We start from the raw sequence: 26876 nt of genomic DNA on the forward strand, positions 1-26876 counted from the left end.
CCAGGTGATTGACGGCCCGCCGCGCCGCTGAGTCCTCCGGCTCTTAAGTGGCCACACCAGAGGCACTCCGTCTTGTGTGGGATTAAGTGCTGTTGGTGTGTGGGGGGGGGGGGGGGGGGGGGGGAGGATGGGAGCAGAGACCAGGACATGCTGCTGGGATTCCTGGTCCTGGCTGGGCAGAGATGGGGGGGGATTCCTGGTACTGGCTGGGTAGAGATGGGGGGGATTCCTGGTCCTGGCTGGGTAGAGATGGGGGGGGATTCCTGGTCCTGGCTGGGTAGAGATGGGGGGGGATTCCTGGTCCTGGCTGGGTAGAGATGGGGGGGATTCCTGGTACTGGCTGGGTAGAGATGGGGGGAGATTCCTGGTACTGGCTGGGTAGAGATGGGGGGGATTCCTGGTCCTGGCTGGGTAGAGATGGGGGGATTCCTGGTCCTGGCTGGGTAGAGATGGGGGGATTCCTGGTCCTGGCTGGGTAGAGATGGGGGGGGATTCCTGGTCCTGGCTGGGTAGAGATGGGGGGGATTCCTGGTACTGGCTGGGTAAAGATGGAGGATGGAGGCTGTAGCTCATTCAGCACTTTGACTTTGACAGCACCCCACACACACACACACACACCCTCACCCTCACACACACAGGTCCTGTATAGCGAGCTTCCAACTAAGCTAGCAAGCTTGCTGAAACACATCCCCGTTGGTGCTTGTCCAGCCGCACCCCCTCCCCCCTGGCTCTGAGGATGATGTTGTAGATAGAGGGAGAGGGAGATATTATGATTCTGAGAGGGAGAAGGAGAGAGAGAGGGAGAATGAGGGAGGGAGAATGAGGGAGGGAGGAGAGAGGGAGAAGGAGAGAGAGAGAGAGGGAGAAGGAGAGAGAGGGAGAAGGAGAGAGGGGGAGAAGGAGAGAGGGGGAGAAGGAGAGAGGGGGAGAAGGAGAGAGGGGGAGAAGGAGAGAGGGGGGAGAAGGAGAGAGAGAGGGAGAAGGAGAGAGGGAGAGAGGGGGAGAAGGAGAGAGGGGGAGAAGGAGAGAGGGGGGAGAAGGAGAGAGGGGGAGAAGGAGAGAGAGGGAGATGGAGAGAGAGAGAGAGAGAGCGCGTTCACAGCTCCTCTCTACACTGATGACTTCTGACAGCAGCAACAGCAGCAGGACCCTGATGGTGGCCCTTCGGCCTCGTGTCTCTACTGCTCTCTCTCCCTGGTCTCTCTGCTCTCCCTGGTCTCTCTGCTCTCCCTGGTCTCTCTGCTCTCTCTTCCCGGTCTCTCTGCTCTCCCTGGTCTCTCTGCTCTCTCTTCATGGTCTTCGCTCCGTCGGTAGACGCGTTGGTTGTGGTTCAAGACGTTGTTTACGGGGCGCCTCGGTGGCTCACTGGGTTACAGCTCACTGGGTTACAGCTCACTGGGTTACAGCTCACTGGGTTACAGCTCACTGGGTTACAGCTCACTGGGTTACAGCTCACTGGGTTACAGCACGGAGCAGATTAGATTCCGGACCGGTTCAATTCCAGTCCGGGGCTATTTTCTGTCATCCCCTCTCTCCCTCTCTCTCCCCTGCCTTTCCTGTCTCTCTTACACTGTCGCTATCCAAGGAGGCAGGACAAAAATGCCCCAAAAATAGATCCTTTAAAAATGAAACTAACAATGTACTTTATCAGAGACACTAGCCTTCTGGCCTGTCCTGTATTTCCTCTGCTCCTCCTCCTCTTCCCCTCCTCAGTGGTAATCATTACACTGGACCCCTGGTGTCCTGGGGAGACGAGAGGCACCATTTGTTTGTTTAGAAGGCAACCCCCTGGGAGAAGGGTGTGGAGACGGGGGGTGGGGGGGTGGGGGAGAGCAGGGGTGGGGTGTAGAGATGGACAGTTGGGGGAGGGGAAGAGGGATGGGGGGGAGGAGGAAGAGAGGGATGGGGCGAGGAGGGAAAGGAAGGGTGGGGGGAGGGGGAGGAAGAGGGTGGTGGAGGGGGAACTAAAGTGCCCTGGGGGCGTGTGAGCTCTACCTCGTCACCTGGGTCCCCCTGGGTCAGCCACCAAGCGCTCCACTGGCTGGAAGGTGGATGATGAAGTCATCCTTTGTAATGTGCGTTTGTGTTATAGTAATGGAAACGGGTCTTTAAGGTTAATACCTTCGACTTGATGCTCTACTAACATTGAGTAGAAATTCCACAGGGTTTGCCCTCCTCAGCAACTGAAAATGTGTGTGTGTGTATATACAGCCTTACTGTGTGTGTGTGTGTGTGTATATACAGCCTTACTGTGTGTGTGTGTGTGTGTGTGTGTGTGTGTGTGTGTGTATATACAGCCTTACTGTGTGTGTGTGTGTATGTGTGTATATACAGCCTTACTGTGTGTGTGTGTGTGTGTATATATACAGCCTTACTGTGTGTGTGTGTGTGTGTGTGTGTGTGTGTGTATATACAGCCTTACTGTGTGTGTGTGTGTGTGTGTATATATACAGCCTTACTGTGTGTGTGTGTGTGTGTGTGTGTGTATATATATACAGCCTTACTGTGTGTGTGTGTGTGTGTGTGTGTATATACAGCTTTACTGTGTGTGTGTGTGTGTGTGTGTACAACCTTACTGTGTGTGTGTGTGTATACAGCCTGTGTGTGTGTGTGTGTGTGTGTATATACAGCTTTACTGTGTGTGTGTGTACAACCTTACTGAGTGTGTGTGTCCTAACTGAGTGTGTGTGTGTGTCCTAACTGAGTGTGTCCCGTGTGTCCCCTCAGGAGAAGGAGCAGCAGCAGAGGCAGCTGGACCCGGCCAGCTCCCGTAGCTCCCAGCGGCCGTGTGACAGACGCCCCGGCCAGGACGAGGTGTGTTCACGCCCCCGAGAGGAGAACCATGCCACGCCCTTGTATTTACCTCCCAGTCTTCCCTGTGAGGGCCCAGATAACTAATGGTGTGTGTGTGTGTGTGCAGGACCCCCTGAGGGCAGTGGAGGACGTGGTGCAGAGAGAGGAGGAGGTGCACAGACAGGCGCTGCTGGCGGAGCAGAGGAGAGAGGAGGAGAGACTCCTGCAGGAGGAGCGCCACCAAGAGGAGCTGGAGAGACTGAAGGCTGTGGAGGGTTAGTATTCACCCAGGGGAGAGCAGAGCTAGCTCCCTGCTCCGTACCCATATCAAAACCCTCCTCACCCCCTTCGCTTCAAATCACCAGAGGATGTTGTTCTGAGGAGGAGGACTGGAGACGGATCCCTCTGCAGTGTGGAGAGACGGTACTCTGGGAACACAGGGAAAAGGAGGCCTTTGAGCTTTCAGGAGAAATCAAGATCAGAGTGAATTGTGAAGGGCAACCAAACACTGCTTCACATGTTCCCCTCTCAGCTCTGCCTGGTGATGGATCTGCAGACCACAGCCTGGGCACCGTGATCTGTTTAGGCAGAGGAATGTTCAGGCATTTTAATCACCGGGGCTCGATCTCTCTCTCTCTCTCTCTCTCTCTCTCTCGCTCTCTCTCTCTCTCTCTCTCTCTCTCTCTCTCTCTCTCTCTCTCTCTCTCTCTCTCTCTCTCGCTCTCTCTCTCGCTCTCTCTCTCGCTCTCTGACTTTCCCCCCTTCTCTCTCTTTCCCTCTTTTTTCCATGTCTCTGCCTCTCTTCCCCTCTTTCTCTTTCCCTCACTCTCTCTTCCTTCTCTCTTTCCCTCTCTGATGTCATCTGTCAGGGGTTAATTAACTGCTGATTGTGCTTGTGTGGAGGAGCCTCATCAATGTTTAACAGGCTGGGTCTCCTCCTGGATGGACCCTGTGTGGAATCCTCTCTCAAACATCTTTAATCCCCCCTGCAGGGGGCTGGCGAGAGCCTGCCTTTCATGTCAGCGGATACACACACCCTCTCTTCTCCTCTTTCTTCTCTCCTCCGGTCCTCTCTCTGTTCCTCCTCCTTTTGATCAGCTGCGTGGTGGAGGTGGGTGTAGCGCGGGGCTCCCCTGGGGCGTCTCCGTGCGCTCTGTGTGCTCCGCGAGCAGCGTGCGCGCGGGGGGGGGGGGGGGGGGGGGGGGGGCTGGGGGCTGCAGGCGTGGGCAACAGGTGAAACCCGGCCCTGTTTGAAGAACTCAACAGAACTCAAGTCATGCTGCTGCTACAGAGGAAAACCCATCCTCAGCGAGCTTCCCTGGTCCAGGCTGGGTGGATGAGGGTTCCTGCCGTAGCCCCGGGGGGTTGAAGGCCTGGGTGGATGAGGGTTCCTGCCGTAGCCCCGGGGGGTTGAAGGCCTGGGTGGATGAGGGTTCCTGCCGTAGCTCCACCAGCTGTGCTGTTGTACGGCTTCATCCCTGGAGCGGACTTGTTGTGTGTGCTGTGGTAGCTGGTGCTAACTACCATCATCGCTAGCACCATGGTGGTTATTGTGTATAACTGACTTTTTCCCTCCCTGTCTTTTCACCCCCCCCCCCCCCCCCCTCCCCCTCCAGAGCGGGCGCGCAGGAGGAAGCTGCGTGAGGAGAGGGCGTGGCTGCTGTCTCAGGGGAAGGATCTTCCTCCAGAGCTGCTCCACCTGGAGCCGCACTCCCCCGTCCGCCGCGCTCGCAGGACCAAAGAGTTGTAAGACCCGCCATCGCACTTCCTGTTCTCTCTGCCCTTCTTGTTCTCTCTCAGCTTCCTGTTCTCTTTCCACTTCCTGATCTCTCTCCGCTTCCTGTTCATCCGCTCGCTCTGCCCTGTCTGTCAGGACCAACGTTGTCACGTCTCATACATTGAACGCAAGCTAACGCATGACATTTCTTGCCTTTTGTGCCTTTCTTTGCAGTTATGAAATCGATGACGACTACACTGCTTTGTACAAAGGTATGGACATTTTCATATTAAATCAATCATAGAATAAGTATAATCGTCGACATCTTACCCGCAGATTTACCTCGGGTGTATTGATCGGGCGTTGTGTAACTTATAGCCTCTTCTCCTCCACCTTCTGCCTCCACCCTCCTCCACCTTCTGCCTCCACCCGCCTCCACCTTCTGCCTCCACCCTCCTCCACCTTCTGCCTCCACCCTCCTCCACCTTCTGCCTCCACCTTCTGCCTCCACCCTCCTCCACCTTCTGCCTCCACCCTCCTCCACCTTCTGCCTCCACCCTCCTCCCCTCCCAGTGCTGGAGACCCTGAAGGCCCACAAGGATGCCTGGCCGTTCCTTGAGCCGGTGGACGACTCCTACGCGCCCAACTACCATGATCTGATCCAGGTAGCTACCCAGCCTGTAGCTGCTGAGAGCTAACCACCTGCTGCTGGGAAACGCCACAGAGACTAAACCCACTTCTGGAATTCAAAACACCAAAATAAAGGGTTCTGATTCCAAAAATCTGTTGGTTCCAGAAATTGGGTTAGGGATAGGTTAAACAATCAATTTTAAGGTTAAACAAAAGGTTAAACAATTCCCCCCGAAATTCTTAGAGAAGTAACAATGTCTTGGTGTAACCCAGTTGAAAATATGGTTTGGTTTATTAAAGAGTTATTTTGGTACAGTTGTATAATATTGTCATACTGTTGAAATGTGTTGAAGAATCCAATGTTATTTGAAGTGTGTTAATGTATTATGAATGTTTTATTTTAATGACCTGTTGCATGGCCAATCAGGAGTAAGGGGTGTGTGCCAAGGTAAAAAGGGGGGGGTTCAGTTAATGAAAATGTGTCTATTTAGGAAACACAAACTGATACAGTAAAGTATATTATAGTTAAACGAACACAGGGCCCTACTACAGTCAGGGAGATGAAAGAGGCTCCATTGTCATTTAGGTGTGACGATCAGGCACGTGGCCCCTAGTGTTGATCAGGACGTCTTCTGTCCCCAGACGCCTATGGACCTGTCCACCATCGAGAGGAAGCTGAACCAGGGGGACTACGTCGCCAAGGAGGAGTTTGTGGCCGACGTCAAGCTCATGTTTGAGAACTGCATGGAGTACAACGGAGAGGACAGTGGTGAGAAACACAACATGAAGGACTTCTCCCTCAAACACCACCTGCAGCCCCTCTCCCCCTGCAGCAGCTCCCTTGCATTCAGAAGTGTGACCGAATGTTTTCGGATGAGTTTGGATGTGGTCTATGACAGACTGAGGCTCAAATCAATCTCACTAAGTGCTCTTAGAGACAGACTGGAGAGGAGGGAATGCACGCTTTTGGGGAAAGAAGATTTCAGAGAGGAGTGGGGGGTGGTAGAGAGAGAGAGAGGGAGAGAGAGGAGTGGGGGGTGGTAGAGAGAGAGAGCGAGAGAGGAGTGGGGAGTGGTAGAAGGAGGAGTGGGGGGTGGTAGAAGGAGAGAGAGGCCATGGCTTGGCCAATGCTGACAGTGATTAATGAGGAGAGATTGAGCCTTGCTCCAGGGCTCGGGGGTTGGGTGGGCAGGAGGGTTGGGGGGGGGCTGGAGGGGGCTTTAGGGGGCTGGGGACAGGCTGCTGGGCCCTGCCTGCACTGCCAGAGACATTCCAGCCCCTAAGCCCCCTGTCTGGAACCATCCATCCATCTGAATGCTCACCCCAGGGACAGGCGTGGGGGGGTGGTGGGGGCAGAGGTCAACAAACGCCCCCTGACCAGGTCAGCTAGCCTACTCTAGCTGAAGAACAGAGTAGTGTGTGTGTGTGTGTGTGTGTGTGTGTGTGTGTGTGTGTGGTGCATACAGATGAAGCTCTGGTGTGTGTGTGTGTGTGTGCACATATGGCATACAGATATGACTCTTGTGCGTGCGTGTGCACGCTCGTCATCAGGTGTTAGTGAGGGGTCTGTTTGAGTGTGAAAAGGAATCAATCCTGGACCTGTCTGTGATTCCTGTGTGTGTACTCGTGTGTTCCTGCGTGTCTCACCGCTCCCCCCTCCTGCTCCCCCAGAGTACACCATCATGGCCGAGTCCCTGGAGCGCTGCTTTAGCCGTGCGCTGCTCAAACACCTCCCCGCGGAGGACGCCGACACGGACGAGGAGTTCCACGTCAGCGGCGAGGAGCGCGAGCGCAAGGAGAAGAGGCGGAGCCGCGGCCAGAAGCAGGCGGGGCCTGGGAGCCTGATCAGGGCCACCGAACAGGCCCAGCAGCGCAAGAGGACGGCCCACGGGGGCAAGGGCAGCACCCCTGTGGAGGAGCAGGGGGGCAAGCCCACCCACCTGCCCCCGCCCCCACACTGGGCCAGCAGGCCTCCTCACCCCCATGGCTTGCACCCTGGACAAGGGCACCCTGGACAAGGGCACCCTGGACAAGGGCACCCTGGACAAGGGCACCCTGGACAAGGGCACCCTGGACAAGGGCACCCTGGACAAGGGCACCCTGGACAAGGGCACCCTGGCAGCAACGTGAGGCCTGGGATGTACCACCCTGGACACCAGGTGTGTGTTATCTGGTAGCTAGAACCGTGTTATGTTGGAGGGGAGAGTGTGCGACCATTAGAAATGGGGAGAACTTTGACACACAGGAGAAAATTTGGATAGTTGGTTAACTAGGGATTTGCTCTTTCCAATGTGTAGCAAGACTGAACTTCTCCAACCCCTTTCCAGCTTCATCGGCCCCCTGGCCCCCCCATGTATGGCCAGAGGATGCCCATGGACCCTCGGTCCTCCTACCCTGGGCAGGGGGGGCACACACCCCAGCCTGGGGACCCCAGTGCACACTGCATGCCCCCCGGCTACAACATGCAGGTATGGAGACCTCCCTGGAGACACACTAAGGCTGGTTTACTGGCAACTAAACAAAGTCTTGTAATATTCGTCCTATACTCTTTGATATACTTGCGCTTTTACACTGCGTGGGATCTGCTCAACTTGACTCGCCTTTTTTGGGGTGTTTTCCATTGTGCACATCTGGTAGCTAGTCGCTAGTAGGCTACCTGGTATTTTTCTTTGAAACTGCCAATCATTTACATTTAGATTTAGTCATTTAGCAGACGCTCTTATCCAGAGCGACTTACAGTAAGTACAGATACATCTCCCCGAGGCAAGTAGGGTGAAGTGCCTTGCCCAAGGACACAACATAATTTGGCGAACTGGCAACCTTCAGATTACTAGCCCGATTCCCTAACCGCTCAGCCACCTGACTCCCAGATCAAATCGAGGTTCCAATCGAGGTGAAGTGATGAAGGTTGACGTGAAAACACTGCAGATATCTGATTTGTCGGAGAGAATGGCGACACAGGACACTGTGCAAATCCGCCATTTATAAATCAAATGGAGCGTGCTACAAGCGACAGCCAATCATTGTGTTCGGTTGCACCATCGACATGTGACACAATAACAAACATCGTGGAGTGAGATAAAGAGTTCAGACGGCGAGAACATTGTTGATGAAAAAGGACAATTTGCAATATATCTGCAACATCTCAAAATACAATTATTACATACGTGCCTTGATAAGTAAAGTGGTTCAATAAAAATAAAGGGGTTAAGTTGAGCCTTTTCTCTTCGGGTGTATATATATATAAAATAGGTCATAAAAAATGTAATCAACTGAAATGAAACATTTTATCCTGATGAATCATTTCATTAATATCATCCAACACTAATTACAAGGTTACTCATATTAAACCTAATTTAATAACATCTTATCTGTAACCACCTAGCTGGGGACATGATTTTCAAGCAGTGATCTTGTGAACAGATCAGGTTTTAACTGAGGGGATATTCTGATGGGTTCTCTTGTGTTGCAGCATCACATGGTCGACAGCCATCATCACGTGGGCCCCAGGTACCAGATGGGTCCAGATCCCCGTCACCTCCAGCCCTCGCCCCAGCCTCCATACATGGGCCCAACCCACGGCCCCTCCCTGGGCCCCCGGCCCCTGGCCCTGCAGTCCGGGGGCCTCTGCACCCCCCCTCCGGAGGCGAGCATGTACCCATCTCGCCAGCGGCCCGAGGGCCACACAATGCACCCCTTGGGGAACCGGTACCCGAGACCCGAGGGCCTGGGTCGCCATGGTTACCCCAGCTACTGCCCCCCTGGCATGTGGCCCGGCATGAACCACCAGGGCCCAGAGAGGCCTGCAGGCGGCCCTGGAATGCAGGACCCCAGCATGGGCAACCAGCTCCACTACAACCCCCACGGCCCCCCTCCTCCACACCACATGCCCCCCAAGCCCTGGCCGGAGCAGGCCGCCCACCCAGGCTACCCTCCCCACAGCGCCCAGTACCGCATGCCCACATCCGTGAGCTCTCCCGGGCCCATGGGCCCCCGGGCCCTCCTGGGGCCCCAGGACTCCTCCAGGCCTCGCCTGGCCTCCATGCTGGAGAGCCCAGAGATGCTGGCCCTGCAGCAGCTGTCAGCCTCCTCCAGACCCCCTGCTGCAACCCCTCCACAGCACATGGGCAACTTTCAGCAGCAGCCGCCAGGGCCCCCACAGGGAGTTGGCAGCGCCCCAGCCTCTCACCCCGCCCCTCACCCCCCTGCTCACCCGGAGATTCAGCTGCTGCGCCCTGCCAGAGACAATGGGCCAGACAGCCAGCCTGCCACTCAGCCACACGCTACGCTGCCTAAAGGTACACAACAACCTTCTCACAACAACCTCCTCTCTCTCCGTTTCTCTGGTTCTCTCTCACACACCCTCTCTCGCACGCACTCTCTCTGTCCCTTTCTCTCAGTCTCTCTCTCTCTCTCTCTCTCTCTCTCTCTCTCTCTCTCTCTCTCTCTCTCTCTCTGTCTCTCTCTCTCTCTGTGTCTCTGGAAAACATATGTATCAGTTCTTAGACCTGGGATGTTGTCTTTATTTCATAAGCAATCCCCCCTCAACCCCCTCCAATTTGATTTTAATTATTTCTCACAGTAAGTGGCCAATTGAATATTCATTAGTTCAGTGAAGTGACAAGCTTTGAGGGCATGAGTAAGCGGAGGACATTTCATCACTAGAGGTACTCTACAAAAACTCCATCTGGTTCCCATCTCTCAATGCATGCTCAACGCGGAGAAACTATTTTAAAGAACAAATTTAATCAAACATCACTGTTCAACCTTCAGATCCTTGAGTTGTGTAAGCAGTGAGCAGAGGATGACTTTGCTCACGGTGTAAACACATTTTAACGTACTATTAACAGGTACTATTAACAACCCAATTTTCTTTGTTCACTCGACAGGTTCGACGTTGGATCCCAAGATGGCCACCAACCAGGTGCCGCATGTCTCCCGTGTCCATGGCGACCAGGAGCGCCGCCCCGTCCCCAGCCCCTCTAGGCCCAGCGAGGGCTTGCAGAGCCCCCCCCCTCCAGCCCCCAGCTGGGACAGAGGAGCCCAGGAGAGCAGGAGCAGAGAGCCACTGTCTGAAGCACCAGGACACCCAGGGATCTCCGATGGCCACAGCCAGGAGAGGGAGACGAGCCGGGGCCAGGATGCCCTCCAGGGCTCCCCCCAGCCGCAGAACCGGCCCACGCCGCCTCCAAACGGCTGTTCCACGGCTCCTGCACATCCTAGCAACAACGGAGCCCCACAGGGCACGCGTCATCCCCAGGATGGCTCCCAGCAGCCTACCCAGAATGCCCAGCAGCAGCCTGCTCCTCAGCCTGGCTCCTCAGACAGCACAGCTCCCCAGAACGCCCATCAACAGTTCTCCCGCAGCGCCCTGAATCCCAACCTCCCTCCACATCTCGCTCTGAACGTCCACCAGCCAAACCCTCAGAACCATCCCCTACAACAACTGGGCCACCAGCAGAACCCCCTCCAGCAAGGTCCTCCCCAGCCCGGCCCCATGCACAGCATGCCCCAGAGTGCTCCCCCACAGGGGCCTAAGCCCACGCCCCCCCAGCCGGCCCCCCTCACCTCCCTGCCCCCCAGTCACCCCGCGCCTCAGATGGCCCCCCAGCCCAGCCCGGCCGACCAGGGGGACCAGAAGCCCAGTGAGCCCACCGGCAGAGGCGATCCTGGGGGAGGAGGAGGAGGCAGCTCTGGTCCGCAGCAGCACAGCAACCCCGGCATGGTGAAGACCGCAGCCCCCAACGGCATCTACAGACAGCAGGCCTTCAGCCCCAAGCCTAACACCCAGCTAGGGGGCAGCGTGGCCAGGCAAGGGCCCGGACCTAGGGGCCCGTCCCCGGGGCACAATCCAGCTATGCCCTCCCAAACCCAGGAACAGGAGAATGGAGGCATGGCCCAGTACGCCAGCCCTCCTCACGGTCATTACAGCCAACCAATGGGCCGGCCCATGCCTCCCTCTCAACGCCAGCCGTACCCGAACCAAACCGTGCACCAGGCCATGGCCAGCCCGCACCACAGCCCAGCCCGCTACCACACCTACAGCCAGCAGGGGGCCGTGTTCCCCTACCACATGGCTGGCCAGCAGCACCCTCAAGGCAGCCCCAACATGTACCCTCCCCAGTACCAGCAGCAACACTTCTACTCCCAGGCTCAGGCCCAGGGCACCAGCCAGGTGGGGTACCCCTCCGACGAGTGGCACCGCCCCCAGTACCAGCCCCGCCACCCCATGCCCTCCGCCAACGGCCGCCTGAAGGAGAGCAGCGTGTCTCCTCTGGGCTCCGAGGGCTCCAGCGGCGGCCTGCTCTCCCCCAGCCCCCTGCCGGAGGTCCACCACGCGGGGGACGGGCAGGACGGCGGGGCCGGGAGCCCCGCCAAGCTGGCCCGTCTGGAGGAGGGCACCGAGCGCCCGGAGAGCCCCAAGCAGATCCTGGACCTGGACAGCCACAACGCCGCCTCCCGCAGGCGCGGCCAGCACCCCTCGGCCGCCCCCGCCGGCTACCTGTACGACCCCCGTACAATACACCCTGGCATGCAGCAGGGCGGCGCTCCGCCCCCACACATGATGTCCCGGGGCCCCTACCAGAGCCAGGCCTACCCGAGAGGGCCCTACGCCTCCCAGAGACCCCACCCCCACCTGATGGAGGCCTTGCAGAGGCCCCAGCAGCTGCCCTACTCCCCGGGGCAGAGCCATCGCATGGGCCTGGCCGTGTACAGACACCCCCAGGCCGGTGGGCATTACCAGGGCATGATGGTGCAGCAGAGGGCCCTGGCCCCAGAACACTACCTGCACCCAGGGTAAGGGAGACACAGCGGAGATCAGACCTGTTTATGTTGTACATGTATTTTAGGGCATTTTTGCTTCATGGGGCTAGAGAGACAGTGCAGGGGGACAGGGAAGGGAGGGGAGAGAGAGAGGAGAGGAAATGCAGGAAATGGCCAGGGCTGGAATTGAACCCAGATCCCTGTGGAAAGGCCTCAACCTGCATGGTATGCTCTTAACCAGGGAGCCACACACACTAAAGCCCAATTTATACTTAGGTCGCAGACACTTTTGAAAAGGTCGCCGACAGAAATGACGTCTCGGTCGACACTTTTAACCGTCGCTTAGAAGTGTCGCCTACCAGGAGAAATTTCTACTGGCGTGGATGTCGTCACATAATGGAAAAATTAAAATTGTCAGTTTCTCCGATTGATCACCTAGGCTACAAAGCGTTAACAATGTAACCATAGCTGTGAATGTAACGGTAAAATGAGTCTGTTTACGTCACGCGAACCTTGAGCACAGGCGACTGTTTGCCGAAGTATAAATGCAGCAGCCTGAGCGACACTTTCTTTTTTTCGTCGGCGACCATTTCAAAAGTGTCCGCGACCTAAGTACATTACATTACATTACATTTAGTCATTTAGCAGACGCTCTTATCCAGAGCGACTTACAGTAAGTACAGGGACATTCCCCCGAGGCAATTAGGGTGAAGCGCCCTGCCCAAGGACACAACGTCATTTTGCACGGCTGGGAATCGAACTTGCAACCTTCAGATTACTAGCCCGACTCCCTAACCGCTCAGCCACCTGACTCCCCATTGTTGGTTATTGTTGTTTGTTGTTGATCCTCCAGGCAGATGATGTGTACTGGGTCTCCTGGTGGTCCCAACAGCAAGCAAGGGGTGTAGGAGGCAGCGTCTGGGTAAGTCACGGTCTGGGGGGGAATAACAGTTAGTATTGTCTATCACTGGACTGTAAATGATATGTCAGAGGATGGCAACCTTTTTGATCCTAGTCTCTGTCACCATGAAATGCTGAACTCTGAACTGGTTTTTATTTTCAGGTTACGGAAGAATACAACAAAAACATCTGAAATCTGTGCCTGTATATCATCCATGAACCCACACCAACATTCGTGCTTCCTCTTAACCGTCAGTGGCTGCGACTGTCACATCCTGTATCTTCACTGGAGCGACTGAACTGACTTTTCTCTGTCAGTCTGAACTTGTACCAAGGCACCAGGAAGCTGTTCTCTCCGCCAGTCTGAACTTGTACCAAGGCACCTGGAAGCTGTTCTCTTCGCCAGTCTGAACTTGTACCAAGGCACCAGGAAGCTGTTCTCTCCGCCAGTCTGAACTTGTACCAAGGCACCAGGAAGCTGTTCTCTCCGCCAGTCTGAACTTGTACCAAGGCACCAGGAAGCTGTTCTCTCCGCCAGTCAGAACTTGTACCAAGGCACCAGGAAGCTGTTCTCTCCGCCAGTCAGAACTTGTACCAAGGCACCAGGAAGCTCTGAACTGCAGGAGACTCAGACCAAGGAGCATGTTTAACGGACATCAAGAAAGGAGACATATTTATTTGAGCATCTCTGTCAGGATCAAGTTGTAGTTGTCTACTGAACCCCCGGTGACGTACACCATCTAGAGACTTACTGTGTTATCTAGCCTGTCATAACGTGTGGAGCGCCAACCGTCAACAATGCCTGCCCAGCGAACTCTGCTGTGGGCTGACTGCCAGAGAGAGACTGCCTGATCTCTGTACCACTGACCATCCTGCTGTCGAGACTGTAGTCAGCCCTCTGTCCTCCTGGGCTGGTCTGTAGGAACACTGGATACACCGGACTGGCCTCTCTGTGGGAGAACACCATCCCTCCCTCCCTCCGTAGATGCAGGGCTCTGAGGCTCTGCTACCCCTTCCACCCCGCTGTGAGAGGCTGTCTCTGGAAGCAGGCCTGAGGGAGGCTGGGTGAGGCTCTCTCTGGAAGCAGGCCTGAGGGAGGCTGGGTGAGGCTCTCTCTGGAAGCAGGCCTGAGGGAGGCTGGGTGAGGCTCTCTCTGGAAGCAGGCCTGAGGGAGGCTGGGTGAGGCTCTCTCTGGAAGCAGGGCTGAGGGAGGCTGGGTGAGGCTCTCTCTGGAAGCAGGGCTGAGGGAGGCTGGGTGAGGCTCTCTCTGGATGCAGGGCTGGGGGAGGTTGGGAAGGATCATGGAAGCAGAACAGGAGAACAGCCGGTGGTATTATTATTTGACTTTCTTTTCTTTTCCCAAACGTTTGAATCTCAGGTGTAGGAAAGGAGGTACTTTGAGACTGTAGACCAGACGCCGTCATCAGCGGACTCCGATGGACACACAGGGCCTGCAGTGGCCTTTGTTTAGTTTTTTGAATGTACGCGTCAATGAGTTTAGATGTATAGTAACCGTCACTGCACCAAATGGTATTCAAGCACCAGAGACGCAAAGGCAAGACAACCGTCCTGAGAAAACAAAATGGCTGCTTTTTTTGAGCGGGCGCACTGTTAAAAAAAACTACAAACAAAATGGAAACAAACAACAACAACCAAGAACCTGGTGTAATTGTATGCATCTGTTGGTGCTGTCTTCACTGAGAGAAGGCTGATTTAATAGAGACTTGCAGAGAGAGTTATACCTGCCCTGTCTGCTATGCACTAGGAATAATTAGTCTACACTTACTGGAAATTAGTGGCCTTGGATGTTGAAGATGGTGCTTGTGTGCCCACGTGTATATTTGAACATATGTTAAGTACAACTCTCTAGTGTAGCTGGTCTCTGTCTCTTGAGTAGGGAGAATATGCCGCTGTCCTCCACTGCTAGGTGTCCTGCTGGCTGATACATGCACACACAGTAGTACACAGAGCAAATATCAGATTGAATCGATTTATAATGGCCCTGCTGTCTTTTGAATTATTTTTTTATTTTTTTCATGTGTGGTCCGTTTGCTCCTTCTAACCTGTCATGCATAGCATAACCTGCATTTGAATCTGGTTTTAATCTGGTTTTATCTGAATACGAACCCACTGTAGCATCTCTTCTGAGTTGTTTTTTAAAATAGAGAAGCCCATCCATGTGCACATGGCTCCTTCTCCACAAGTCAACTAACTAAATACTTTATCCTCAGGGTGTACAGTTTTATACGGGTATTTTAATGGATTTGTTGAAGAAGCACCACGACAAGGGAAATACTAGGACTGGAAATGTGACAAACAAACAAAAAACTCATTTTTATGTGAAGAAACTGGTTATACGGCATTTGTGTGTGTGTGTGTGCAAAATGTCATCATTTGTTCAGTCCTTACTCACTGCCAATCTGCTTGGTTTGAGTTTCGCTGTGAAACTGATCTGTCTGTTTTCTGTCCTTCTGGAGAAGCAGGAGAGGCAACATGTCATTAAAGTCCACATTCCTGTTTTGGTTCATTTTCAATATTGTAGCTATTGTCCCCCTCCATTTCCCTGTGTGTACACGGGACATCACCTGTCCATCTTCTGTTCTCCCCTGCCTGTGTTGAAGTCGAGTCTCTCCCCCTCTGTCGTGTCACGTCAATGTTGCACCTGGGCGCCCCACATGAACTGTTGGGGATGGCAGCAAATTAATCTACCTCATGCAGCCAGGCACTGGCAATCACTAAGACCCTGCTGTCTGGTCTCCCAGCAGACCCAATCCTCCCTCTCCTCCATCATTTGACTTCTAGGGGTGTTTTCACAGACACAGATTAGGTCTGATCCTGGATCAGGACCAGGTCTAGGATCAGACCTAATCTACATTCATGAAACGGCCTTGGACTAACACATATACAACCCATTTCATATCTGTTGTATATATTTTCATATCTAGTCACCGGTGCCAAACTCTGGCACTTTTTATGGAGCCTGTGACAATTCAGCAACTATTGTAAGACTACAACCATCCTAAGCATAGCCCTTGCTGTCCTGTGATGTTCTGTAAGCAAGGAGCAGGAGGGAAGGCTCTGGGCTGGTTAGTCATCAGAAAAGGGCTTTTTATATTATTTTTGTAGGTATGTAAGTTGCATCTGTTCAGATAGCAGGTAGCAAGCCTTTGTACCGTAGAGGCAGGTGAGTCTGGAGCATAGACCTGTGGTCACTGGGTTCGTGTTTAACAACATGGGTTCGGTGAAGCTTTGTCTAAACGTAGTAAGCATTGGAAAATCTGTGTTCAGATGTTGTAGTCCTAGACTTGGGCGAACTTGTGTCTGGGGTAGCGACTTTTCAAGTAGTGCCCCCTCAGATGGGCATCCAAGGCATTAAATACAAAGATGTTTTTAAGGGGGGGTGACTAGGAAGACGCTAGAAGCTTTGAGACGGTATAGATGTGTCCTTCCAGTGCTGTAAAAGGATGTATTGCCGTTTTGCTTATTAAGGTTTTATTTTTTATTTTTTTGTACTAGATGAGATCTTCTCAGAGATGGTGTTCAGCTGACTGTCCCTATATGAAGGGCAGTGTGGTTTCGATGGTTTGTGAGGTTGTGATGCTGTCGAGGTGTGCAGATGTGCTGTGTTTGTGTCCAAAACGGCATTACTCGCTGCAGTCTGTTCACCTCGTTTGACTCCTCTCCTTCTCTCTGCTGTCACCTGTCTGCACTAGTAAAAAAAGAAAAAAAAAGAAAACGTCTAGATTGGATTAAATGTGAATCATATTTATTTGCTCTTTTAAAATTTTGTACATTTTTTGGGACTTGTTTTTAATATAAATGTGATGTCTGGTTGTATTTTTTTGTTTTTAAACAGTTGACATTTACCTCAGTAGCATGGCAGCATCAAAAAGACACTGTCTGTTCCATTTTTATGTGACGTTTACAAGTTCTTATCTGACTGACATAGATTATTTTGGAAATGACCGAAGTATTTTCTATACTGTACATTTCTTAGAATAAATAACTTTTTCCTGGAAAAAAAGCAGGCTGTGTTTTTTTGTGTGTTTTCGTCTAGTAGAGATATTAGTCTTAATGTTAAACAGATCAAAAGTAAATGTTTTTCTTGGGAAGCAATATAACAAAATACCAGTGTATATGACAACACGCTGGAAGCTCAGTTAGGGGCATTCATTCCTAGCATTGCATGTCAATTAATATACCTACCAAATAAACTCCACAAAGTGTATAGGGTTATCTTGAATACCAAAGTTGATTCGACTTGATAACTAGCTTCAAAGCAAATGCATTAATGTAATCTTCATACCTTATTTTATTCAGCACCTTTGTTTTGCTAATTCTTTCCAATTTATTTGGTTTCGTTGTAGCTTCAAAACGTTAGAGAAGGAATACGTCATACACTTTTTTGCAACAATTCATGTAAGAGGATGATGGTGACCTTCCAGTTGGACACAGTTATGGCCGGATCTTTAAACGGCAGCATTTAGACCCCTTCCTCTGTCCAGCATTAGAGGCAGCAATACGCGCTAGTTCTTTTTGATTTTTTTTTTTTTATATGTAAATGACACATCACGTACACTTAATGGACTGCAAAGTACCAAACAACTACCTCTGCGACATAATCTAATTTAATTTCCTTTTGCAGAGTGACATTTTAAATCAACTCCATCTGCTTGACATACAGCCCTAGCTACTCCAACAGCGGGATGTGACGTGTACAAGTGTTGTTGGAGACGAGCCTTCGACATCAGAAGCCTTGACTAAGCTGGAGAACAAAATACGTTTTAAATGCAATTATTTTGTTATAATTAGAGCATTAAAATAATCACTCCTGTCACTTGCCGGATATGCTTGTTTAGTGGTGAGATCCCATTACGCTTACGTAACCTATCATTTGGCAATATGTAGTCTCGACAATGTTATTACGGCTGTTATTAGAACCTCCAGTTTGCTACTGTGAAACGTGTAGGCGGTCAGACGTTTTCGCCATACGTGCAACTCGGAAGTGTTAGAGAGTGTTATGGTGATAATAATGGCCCACATTAGGCGGATTTCACCAAGGAATAACAACGGTCTGTGCCATCGGTTTGTTGACCAGATTTTCTCAGGCGACAGCTGTCGTTACCCTACCTACGAACTGACCTAATTACTTAGGTCCTGGGTTATTTAAATGCACATACTGTCATTTTCAATTATGTTTAATGTGTGGTACAGGTTAATTTAATTGTGTTTTAACAAGACGTGGGAGACAAAGAAACTTGTCTAAACTTTTGTTATGATAATTTCTTAAAGGGCCAGTGCTGCTTGAAATTGCATTCGAGACAATACATGTAGCCTATTGTTCATATTCGACGTATTTAACAAAATAAAATGATGTTGAAAGATAGTATTTTACTTTTGTACGACCGACCGCATTATGACTCAATGTTATAGCTGCCCATATTACTTTTAATAATCCGTCACTGTTGTTCTTTGTGTTTTTCATTAAATCGGAGCGCAGTGGTGTTGATCAGCCCACCAGCTCGACCATGTTGTCATGGCTACGACTCCACCAGGTGGCTACACTGTTAACCTTGCCCCTGCTGCTGAGCTGGGGGACGCTGTGCGGGGGCAGCCCTGACCCCCGCCTCCGAGAGTCCCTGATGTGGCAGGAGGGGTCGATGCAGACGGGAGGCACCCTGCTTTTGACAGAGGCTGAGACGGAACTCGGGGCGCAGCTCCAGAAGCTGAAGAAGCAGGAAATGGAGAGGTCAGATTTCCCGCCGACCTTGCACTTTTTCAAGGCCCGGTCCCTCATCCAGCAGAGCCCCATCTACAGGCTGCTGCAGAGGATGCCCAAAGGTGAGTCCCTGAATGTCCCCCCAAACACAACATTCATACCTATTTTGGTTCATTGACACTCAGAGGCCTCTGTTTGACTGCTGTGTGTTCCAGGGGCAGCGCTTCACGTGCACGACTTCTCCCTGGTGGGCGTGGAGTGGCTGGTGAGGAACGTGACGTACCGGCCACACTGCTACATGTGTTTCACGGATGACAGCTCCATCCGGTTCCTGTTTTCCTCCCGCCAGCCCTCCCCTCTGGCCCGCTGCTCCCCCTGGGTCTTGCTGGAGACACTGAGAGCCAAGCTGAAGAACACCACTGACCTCGACAGCAGGTGAGGGTTCAGAACTCCCTTCCTTTGTTTATAAGATGTGTCTTTTGGGCATTTTATTCATTTTTATAGTGATGGTATAGAGAGAGACAGAAAATTTAGAGAGAGAGGGAAGGATGTGCAACATGGGGTCTGGGCCAGATTCCATCTTTTATACTGATGGTATAGAGACAGGAAATGTAGTATCATGTATTGTTAGATATATACATTTTTCAGTTTGTTGCACGGTTCTTCAAATCTCCCTAAATCCATGCATTCACCTCGGCCTTCACATGCTTTCAGCATCGTGAGAAACCTGACCCTGTTCACGGAAGACCCTGACCAGGCCTACCCCAGCCAGGCCATGGTGTGGAAGGCGTTCGAGCAGGCCTTCCTCGTGGCTCTGGGCCTGGTCACACACGCACCCGTCTTCAAGGACTACTTCTACGAAGGCCTGAGGCAGTTCTACATGGACAACATCATGTACCTGGAGCTCAGAGCTCTACTACCTGAGGTAAACAACACACCGGTGCTGCCGACACGCAGTGAGCTGTGGGGAGAAAAGTGTTGATGAATGGTGTGACTGTGTCTTCTGGCCCGCTACAAGGTTTCCTGGGTTGTTTCCTGACGTCCCACCTGCCTGGGACAGGAAATGGGGTGGTTGCAATACCATGACCTTCCCCAAAGACTCAAATCTGCCCCGTTAGACCTTCAGTTTGTGCAGGGCTGGTTCTAGACATTTGGAGGCTCCCCAAACCCTTCCATCTTTCAGAATAAATAAAAAGCACTTGAAACAACAATGATTCCTAACCTTTTCACGTGTACAACAACCTGGACTTGCTCTGCCAGTCTTGATTGGTGGACTAGTATAGTGATGTGACTGTTATGGAGGCCCTGCTTCCTAACCTGAGGCCCCGCCTCCTAGCCTGTGGCCCCGCCTCCTAGCCTGTGGCTCCAGGCAGTTGCCTACCCTGCCTATAGGTGGCGCCAGCCCTGAACTTGTGTCTCCCTGTGTGCCTGTTCTGTGCAGACCTACGAGCTGGACGGCAGCACCCATGACAGAGCCTGGAGCCTGAGGACCTACCAGGAAGTGACCAGGATGTTTGTGTCAGAACACCCCGACTTTCTGGGGACAAAGGTCATCTTCACAGTCCACAGGTCAGTCTGTCGTAACGAGGCAAAAAAAATAAATAAATGAACATCTGGGACTCGACAGTGCATAATTCAGTTGTTTTTGTGTTAGGGGTATGAATCTCTCCATGGTGAAAGAGGCTGTTGAGGAAGCTATGGAACTACAGAGAGACTATCCAGAAATCATGGCTGGTTTTGATCTGGTGAGTTTCAATAGTAGTTCTCAAAGATATAACTAGCTAACGCTGTAGTAATGTTAAATTTATGTAGTTACATTATATAGTGTATACATTATGTAGTATTCAAATAGATTATTACGTTAAATACCTTCGGCACATGCACCTGCTTGTCTGGTGCAGATCCAGAGCGTGTGTCGTACGCAGGTTCAGTTTCCTGTGCTTCCAGGTGGGCCGGGAAGACAGCGGAAGACCTCTCTGGTTCTTCAGAGAGGCTCTGTCTCTCCCGGGAGAGAGAGGCGTCGCCCTCCCCTTCTTCTTCCACGCTGGAGAGACCGGTGAGACGACACCCCCAACCCACAGAACGCAGCCCAACGTGAACAGAGTCTCTCTCCGCTCTCCTCCCCGTGACACAGCCCGCTGTTCAAGTCCCCATCAAGCAGCCGTTTTCTTCCCTGTTTGTCTGCAGATGCGGAGGGTACAGAGGTGGACCAGAACATGCTGGACGCCCTGCTGTTCAACACCTCTCGTATCGGCCACGGCTTTGCTCTGGTGCGCCACCCAGTGGCCAAGGAGCTGTCCAGGAAGATGGGGGTGGCGGTGGAGGTGTGCCCCATCTCCAACCAGGTACAGCCTGAGCGGTTATCCTTGGCTTCAGCTTCCAAGGCAGACCCTGAACCAGCACCTGGTACTCACATCCAAACACTGACCATGCCCAACCTGATTGGTAACAGCGAGTCTGTCCCCCTCCAGTTTTCTTAAGAAAATGACATTTACTGGCCGCATCCAAAAAGCTCTCCCATCCACATTTGAAAACAAACCTACACCCTACTTTAAAATGTCTGCAGTTGACACCGTTGAGTATATCCATGGAGTCTGAAGTGTATCAGACCACCCACTGCAACCACGATCATTCTTATCTTGTGCGAGCACCTCGCTAAACACATCCTTGTGTTGCCTTTGGTTAGTTTCACGAGATACGACAAAGTCACTAGCAGATCAATTCTCCAACTGTCAACTCTCCCATTTGAATGTCCTCCAGGTGCTGAAACTGGTGTCCGATCTCAGGAACCACCCTGCCGCTGTGCTGATGTCCGAGGGCCACCCATTGGTCATCAGCTCAGATGACCCGGCCACTTTTGGTTCCTCTGGCCTATCGTACGACTTCTACGAGGCCTTTGTTGGCATAGGGGGAATGAGCTCGGACATCAGGACCCTGAAACAGCTGGCCCTAAACTCCATCAAGTAAGCTTGGTGTGTGTGTGTGTGTGTGTGTGTGTGTGTGTGTGTGTGTGCATGTCCGATGTGTATGTTTTGTTTTCAAATGTGGGTAGGACAGCTTTTTTGTATGCAGCCATTAAATATAATTTCATAAATTTAAAGTGTGCGTGTGGGTGGAGGGGTCAGATTTGCAATTTCAAAGAGGTATAATGTATAATGAAATCAACTCCCATGTGTGTGTGAGATGGCATGCGTCGCTTTGCGTGTGCTCTCCCATGTGTGTGTCCCGTGGTTACGTGATGTCACAGTGCCTCTGAGCAGTGCTGCTGTGTGTTCCAGGTACAGCGCTCTCACACCCCGGATGAAGCAGAAGGCCACAGACCTGTGGCAGCGCAGCTGGGAGAAGTTTGTCTCTGAGAACGTCCTGTAGAGGACAAGATGGAGGCCATGATAGGGGCTGTCTTGTTTTGAAAATGAGCCATACTTAGAACCACAAGAACCTCTGTTGATAATTAGCTAGTTAAACCTTGATCGACATTGGTGCTTTTGGACACTAGGGGACTGCAGGTCCAGTGCTGGAACAGAGGGAAATTGACCTGAAAAGTCAACAAAAATCACAAACAGGTCGAGGGAAAATGTTGAGTGCTACAGGGCATCGTGAGGCTCTTGAGTGCCACTGCTGGTTCATATTGCCCTCTTGTGGTAGAGGTGTGTACTGCACTTCCCTTGACTTTCAGATCTCATTGAGCTCCTACAAAATGGAGGCTACCTGACTTGCAATCTAGCCACTACATTTAACTAAGTTAAATTATATTGTTTTGTGTGTAACTTTTTTCTTTACTTTGAATGTGTTTGCACTTTATTACTTATGATTTACCATGGTCATGTAGCATCTGTAGGTCAACAACACTGTTTTCCAACAACTGGAAGAATTACAACACTTCTCTGACACTTCTCTGAGCGTTTGATGAATTTGTTGTCCAGCTGTTTATCTATTTTATAATTACAAGCTTTATTGTATGGAATTAATTTGGGGATTGAAACTGTAGCATTCTGATCAGAGTAGGGCATTAAATGAAATAATTATTTTTAAGGAAAGTAAAAAACTTCTATTTAAAGAAACAAAGAATTTATAGTTTTGCCTTATTATTTATTGTGTCCATTCTTACACAAAAGTAAACTATTCTCTCCGTGATAATGATGCAATGAGCAGAACATGGTACACAGTTTTGGCCATCATCGACTGCCGGTGTTGAACTGGGAGAAGTAGCTCTCGTCTGGGACGCTGCTGTAAACATCCTCAAGGTGCGTCTTTCTGGGGGACAACAGAGAAAGGAGATATACATACTGAGATATACATACTGAGATATACACACTGAGATATACATGCTGAGATATACACACTGAGATATACATACTGAGATATACACACTGAGATATACACACTGAGATATACACACTGAGATATACATGCTGAGATATACATACTGAGATATACATACTGAGATATACATGCTGAGATATACATACTGAGATATACATGCTGAGATATACACACTGAGATATACACACTGAGATATACATGATGAGATATACATGCTGAGATATACATACTGAGATATACATGCTGAGATATACATGCTGAGATATACATGCTGAGATATACATGCTGTTTCTCAGGCTTTTAAGGAAGGGCATCACTAAGGCTAAACTAAGCCAGTCTCCTGTAAGACTGACTATTCCACTGGGCTGTGGTGCTCTACAGTTGAACTACAAGACCTTTCCTGATAAAGACACAGTCTGACAGTCTAAACCATCATGGTTAAGCTTGTGTAGGCAATAGTTCCTTACTTGTCTTTTCTGAATGATTTATAATTTTAATGACATTTTTCCTAAAAAGTCAAGTCTATGGAGTGTGTGTGTGTCTTCAGCTAATGAGCCATCCTGAGACCCGTATGAGCATCACATCACCAAGACAGATGAACTTGATTCTGTGAAGTGTGTGTGTGTACAGCACGTGTGCCTGTGTGTGTGTGTGTACAGCACGTGTGTGTGTGTGTGTACAGCACGTGTGCCTGTGTGTGTGTGTGTACAGCACGTGTGCGTGTGTGTGTGTGTACAGCACGTGTGCCTGTGTGTGTGTGTGTACAGCACGGGTGCCTGTGTGTGTGTACAGCACGTGTGCCTGTGTGTGTGTGTACAGCACGTGTGCCTGTGTGTGTGTAACACAAGTGAACCATCGGCTTGTAAAACACATCCCCAGAGACTGCCCGTCTGGCGGCCCTACTTTGCGAGGCGCGCTGCGGCCAGCTGTGCGTTGGTGTCATCCAGCTCCCGCCGCAGCTGCCTGGCAACACGGGCCTGCTGCCGCTCCTGCAGCACGGCCGTCCGGGCCGCCGCCAGGCGCCGCTGGGCCTGCTGCGCCTCCTCCAGAACCTTCTCTGCCTGGAGCCTCTGGAGGAACGAGGAACGCCCACGTGGGTCACACTCCTAGGCCAACACCCTGCATGCACACCACTGGCTGATTCAAGCGGGGCCCCCCCAGCAGAAAAGGACCAGCCACCCTAATCTCCCCATGCTATCATGTATATACTTTCTATATTATAGTATATTTGATTAAATATGATTGGTATTATTATTTAAACTACAATGTTATAATAATTGATCGTGGTTTTGGGTCACACTGTCCCTCCATGCCACCCTACAACTACCACCTACCCCACCCTCGCCCCCCCCATGTGAAAATATCTAGATCCGCCCCTTTGACACACACAAAACCCCACAGACTAGCGTTAACCTTCAGGCCGAAGTCTGGCCGTACTGACCTTCCCCTGCACGACCTGCTCCTGCTGCTGCTGGATGACGCTGAGCTGCTGTTCTGGGGTGAGGCCCTTGTAGCTGTCAGGCCGGAGGCGACGGAGGCCCAGCGTGCTGGTGCTCTGCTCCAGGCTCTCTGACAGCAGCTCCCCCTGCTGCTGGTTCAGGATGTGGGCTCGCCTGTCCTCCTCCTCCTGCTGCCGCTCCTGATGACGACGCTCCGACCCTGCTGCTGCCTGGCAGGCAGACAGGTAGGTAGACAGGCAACCAGATGTCAGGCAGGCAGACAGGTAGACAGATGTCAGGCAGGTAGGTACATTTACATTTAGTCATTTAGCAGACACTCTTATCCAGAGCGACTTACAGTAAGTACAGGGACATTCAACCCAAGGCAAGTAGGGTGAAGTGCCTTGCCCAAGGACACAACGTAATTTGGCACGGCCGGGAATTGAACCAACAACCTTCTGATTACTAGCCCGACTCCCTAACCGCTCAGCCATCTGACCCCTCCCAGCGGTAGACAGGCAACCAGATGACAGGCAGGCAGACAGACAGGTAGATAGATGTCAGGCAGACAGGTAGGTAGATGTCAGGCAGACAGGTAGGTAGACAGACAGACAACCAGATGTCAGGCAGGCAGACAGGTAGGTAGGTAGACGGGCAACCAGATGTCAGGCAGGCAGAGACAAAGAAGCTGATGACAACGTTCATAGAATGAACCATACAGCCTTTAAAATGGATCGAAACTCTTTTATTATGAATTATTATTATACTCAATCATCCTGAAACCAACACCAACAGAGCAGTAGATCAGTGAAACAACCTACACTACCTACAGGTGCTTAATGTGGTAACAGCTGACTCACCATGGCCAGGTTGAAGTCCTTGGTGGTTAGAGCCACAGCCCTCCTTCTCTCCTCCTCCATGTTCTGGAGCAGGAGAGCTCTGTTGTCCATGTCCACTCTGCCCCGGTCATACTGGTGCTCTGCATGGGGGAGAGCAGAGAGGAGCAAGGGGGGAGAAGTGGGGAAAGGAGGGAGTTATGGGTGAGGGGAAGGGGGACAAAAACAAACTTCTAAATGTCACATATGACGGCTTGTCATATTTGCCATTTTGATATGCCAAACCATAATGGCACACCCATACGCTTCTGCTACAGACAAAACAGGCATTTCAATATGACATGACAATACACACTTAAAGTAGTACAAGTGACTAATAAACCATCGTCTGAGGTAGGCCTACAGACCAGGAATGTCAGATATGAAGTTTAGGCTACCTTCCAAGCTCTGCTGGTACCGGGCTGTGTTCAGCTCGTTCTGCTGCTGAACGGACCACTCTCTGAGCTGTTCCCGCTGTCTCTTCAGCCTGGCACGCTGGTCCGTGTCCTCCCCCGTCAAGCCCGGTAGCATCTGGACTCCCTCCTGGGTCTTCAGGTGCTCGCTGTCGTTCAGGTCGAACTCCCGGCGGCTCCACGGCTGCTGGAAGGCCTGACGGAAGCCTCGAGTTGCGTCCTGCAGCTGGCGCTCATCCTTAGCCTGCCGCTGCTCGAGCAGGCAGGCCGTGCGGTCATTACGCACCAGGTCAGCGGCTGTAGGGAATACGAACGTCAGCAAGAAACTTCAAAATAGTGAAGGAGTCATGGACATAGATTGCAGACATAGCTGTGGCTGTAACTGCTTCCCACTTATCCTATCTAGTTTAATTTAATTAGACAGCCATCGTCCTTCAACAACTGGTTAATTGGTAGCTACTCTCGACCACCATTCAACTTCCGTTAGGCTATGTAAGCCGACAGCCCACCCTGCAGCCTACTCTGTTAACCTCCCCAGACCTGGAGCCATCTCCCGCTAAATGGGTGTCCTCCTACAGTAGGCTACTACATAGACAGTAGGGAGACTAAATATCTTCAAATCAATGTCACTCCTCTTATGTTCTAGATACAGTAGTCCTAAGTTTGCACCTATGTTATGCAAACTTACCACATTGCTTTACTGACTGTTTTTCAACATCCTCTCTTTCCCGTCGTACCTTCACTTGAGAATCAAGCGCAACTTGATCGACCTGAAGTGGAGAACCGAATAGGCGGCAAACTTACCAGTACTGTACAGTAGTACTGAGCAGACTTTTGCATGATCAAATTCGAATTTGTCGGTGATACAGTAGCTAGCTACAACTTACCCCAATTGTTCTGACTTTAGCATTAAAAATCCTATCTTGACGTAGCAGCTCTCTATTCCATCTTCTTTCCAGACCTTCCGAAACAACGCGGTCTGAAAGAAGATCAATATTGTACATTGTATCTTCCGTTGTAATAAATGTTTGACTTTGGTGAAGGAGCTCCACAGAATGGAAGACTTCAGCGCAAACACATCCGTTGCTTAGCAACTCGTTTTTCGGCTACCTTCGGATCATCTCGGTTTACTGCGTCCATCGGTCAGGATCATAAAACTTGTTATCGACACTTAATATTTTCTTAACTCATGATACCTATAGGCCTACTACAGCTTGAGAAGCATACACAAAAATGGACAAGTACAAACATTTTAATTGTCACATTATTTATTGCAAAAACATCATTAGGCTATTTAGCCTA

At 51.3% G+C, this 26876-nt stretch overlaps 3 protein-coding genes across 5 annotated transcripts; 2 read left to right on the forward strand and 1 right to left on the reverse strand.

The window, feature by feature from the left end:
- Positions 1–2727: 2727 nt before the first annotated feature.
- Positions 2728–16819, forward strand: cecr2 (CECR2 histone acetyl-lysine reader; the record flags this gene model as incomplete). The annotated part of the gene is given in 13 exon segments (XM_067235137.1): positions 2728–2814; positions 2921–3068; positions 4410–4539; positions 4745–4782; positions 5084–5175; positions 5783–5909; positions 6812–7299; positions 7468–7608; positions 8613–9438; positions 10030–11938; positions 12759–12827; positions 12969–13854; positions 14045–16819. Coding segments are annotated over 11 exon segments (4041 nt in total), but the record flags the coding sequence as incomplete, so codon positions are not given.
- A 714-nt stretch (positions 16820–17533) lies between these two features.
- On the forward strand, positions 17534–22576 carry ada2a (adenosine deaminase 2a). Of its 3 annotated transcripts, none has more exons than XM_067234598.1 (10): positions 17534–17666; positions 18306–18646; positions 18740–18959; positions 19239–19449; positions 19966–20093; positions 20179–20269; positions 20472–20580; positions 20712–20869; positions 21285–21487; positions 21803–22576. In XM_067234598.1, exons 2-10 carry the CDS (start codon positions 18334–18336, stop codon positions 21891–21893), a joined length of 1524 nt encoding a protein of 507 aa, XP_067090699.1. In that variant the 5' UTR covers positions 17534–17666; positions 18306–18333; the 3' UTR covers positions 21894–22576. The 3 variants fall into 3 exon arrangements, with proteins under 3 accessions (XP_067090699.1, XP_067090698.1, XP_067090700.1); XM_067234597.1 differs by lacking the exon at positions 17534–17666 and adding an exon at positions 17728–17890; XM_067234599.1 differs by lacking the exon at positions 17534–17666 and adding an exon at positions 17728–17877.
- Positions 22577–22699: 123 nt separating this feature from the next.
- On the reverse strand, positions 22700–26578 carry ribc2 (RIB43A domain with coiled-coils 2). Its single transcript, XM_067235138.1, has 7 exons — positions 26462–26578; positions 26263–26344; positions 25560–25871; positions 25147–25265; positions 24289–24516; positions 23751–23917; positions 22700–22778 (listed from the first exon to the last, which is right to left on the reverse strand). The coding sequence occupies exons 1-7, from the start codon at positions 26576–26578 to the stop codon at positions 22700–22702; spliced, it is 1104 nt and encodes a 367-aa protein (XP_067091239.1).
- Between the last annotated feature and the right edge of the window lie 298 nt (positions 26579–26876).

This window comes from Osmerus mordax, chromosome 4, assembly GCF_038355195.1.
Source record: "Osmerus mordax isolate fOsmMor3 chromosome 4, fOsmMor3.pri, whole genome shotgun sequence".
Classification (NCBI taxonomy): domain Eukaryota; kingdom Metazoa; phylum Chordata; class Actinopteri; order Osmeriformes; family Osmeridae; genus Osmerus; species Osmerus mordax.

Excerpts from the sequence above, each read along its gene's own strand:
- ada2a (XM_067234597.1), top strand. The coding sequence starts at position 17,826 with ATGGTGATAATAATGGCCCACATTAGGCGGATTTCACCAAGGAATAAC. Across the intron at positions 17,891-18,305 it reads AACAACGGTCTGTGCCATCG|TGGTGTTGATCAGCCCACCA; the intron begins GTTTGTTGACCA and ends ATCGGAGCGCAG. Across the intron at positions 18,647-18,739 it reads GCTGCAGAGGATGCCCAAAG|GGGCAGCGCTTCACGTGCAC; the intron begins GTGAGTCCCTGA and ends TGTGTGTTCCAG.
- ribc2 (XM_067235138.1), bottom strand. The coding sequence starts at position 26,578 with ATGTACAATATTGATCTTCTTTCAGACCGCGTTGTTTCGGAAGGTCTG. Across the intron at positions 26,345-26,461 it reads CTAAAGTCAGAACAATTGGG|GTCGATCAAGTTGCGCTTGA; the intron begins GTAAGTTGTAGC and ends TCTCCACTTCAG. Across the intron at positions 23,918-24,288 it reads AGCAGGTCGTGCAGGGGAAG|AGGCTCCAGGCAGAGAAGGT; the intron begins GTCAGTACGGCC and ends TCGTTCCTCCAG.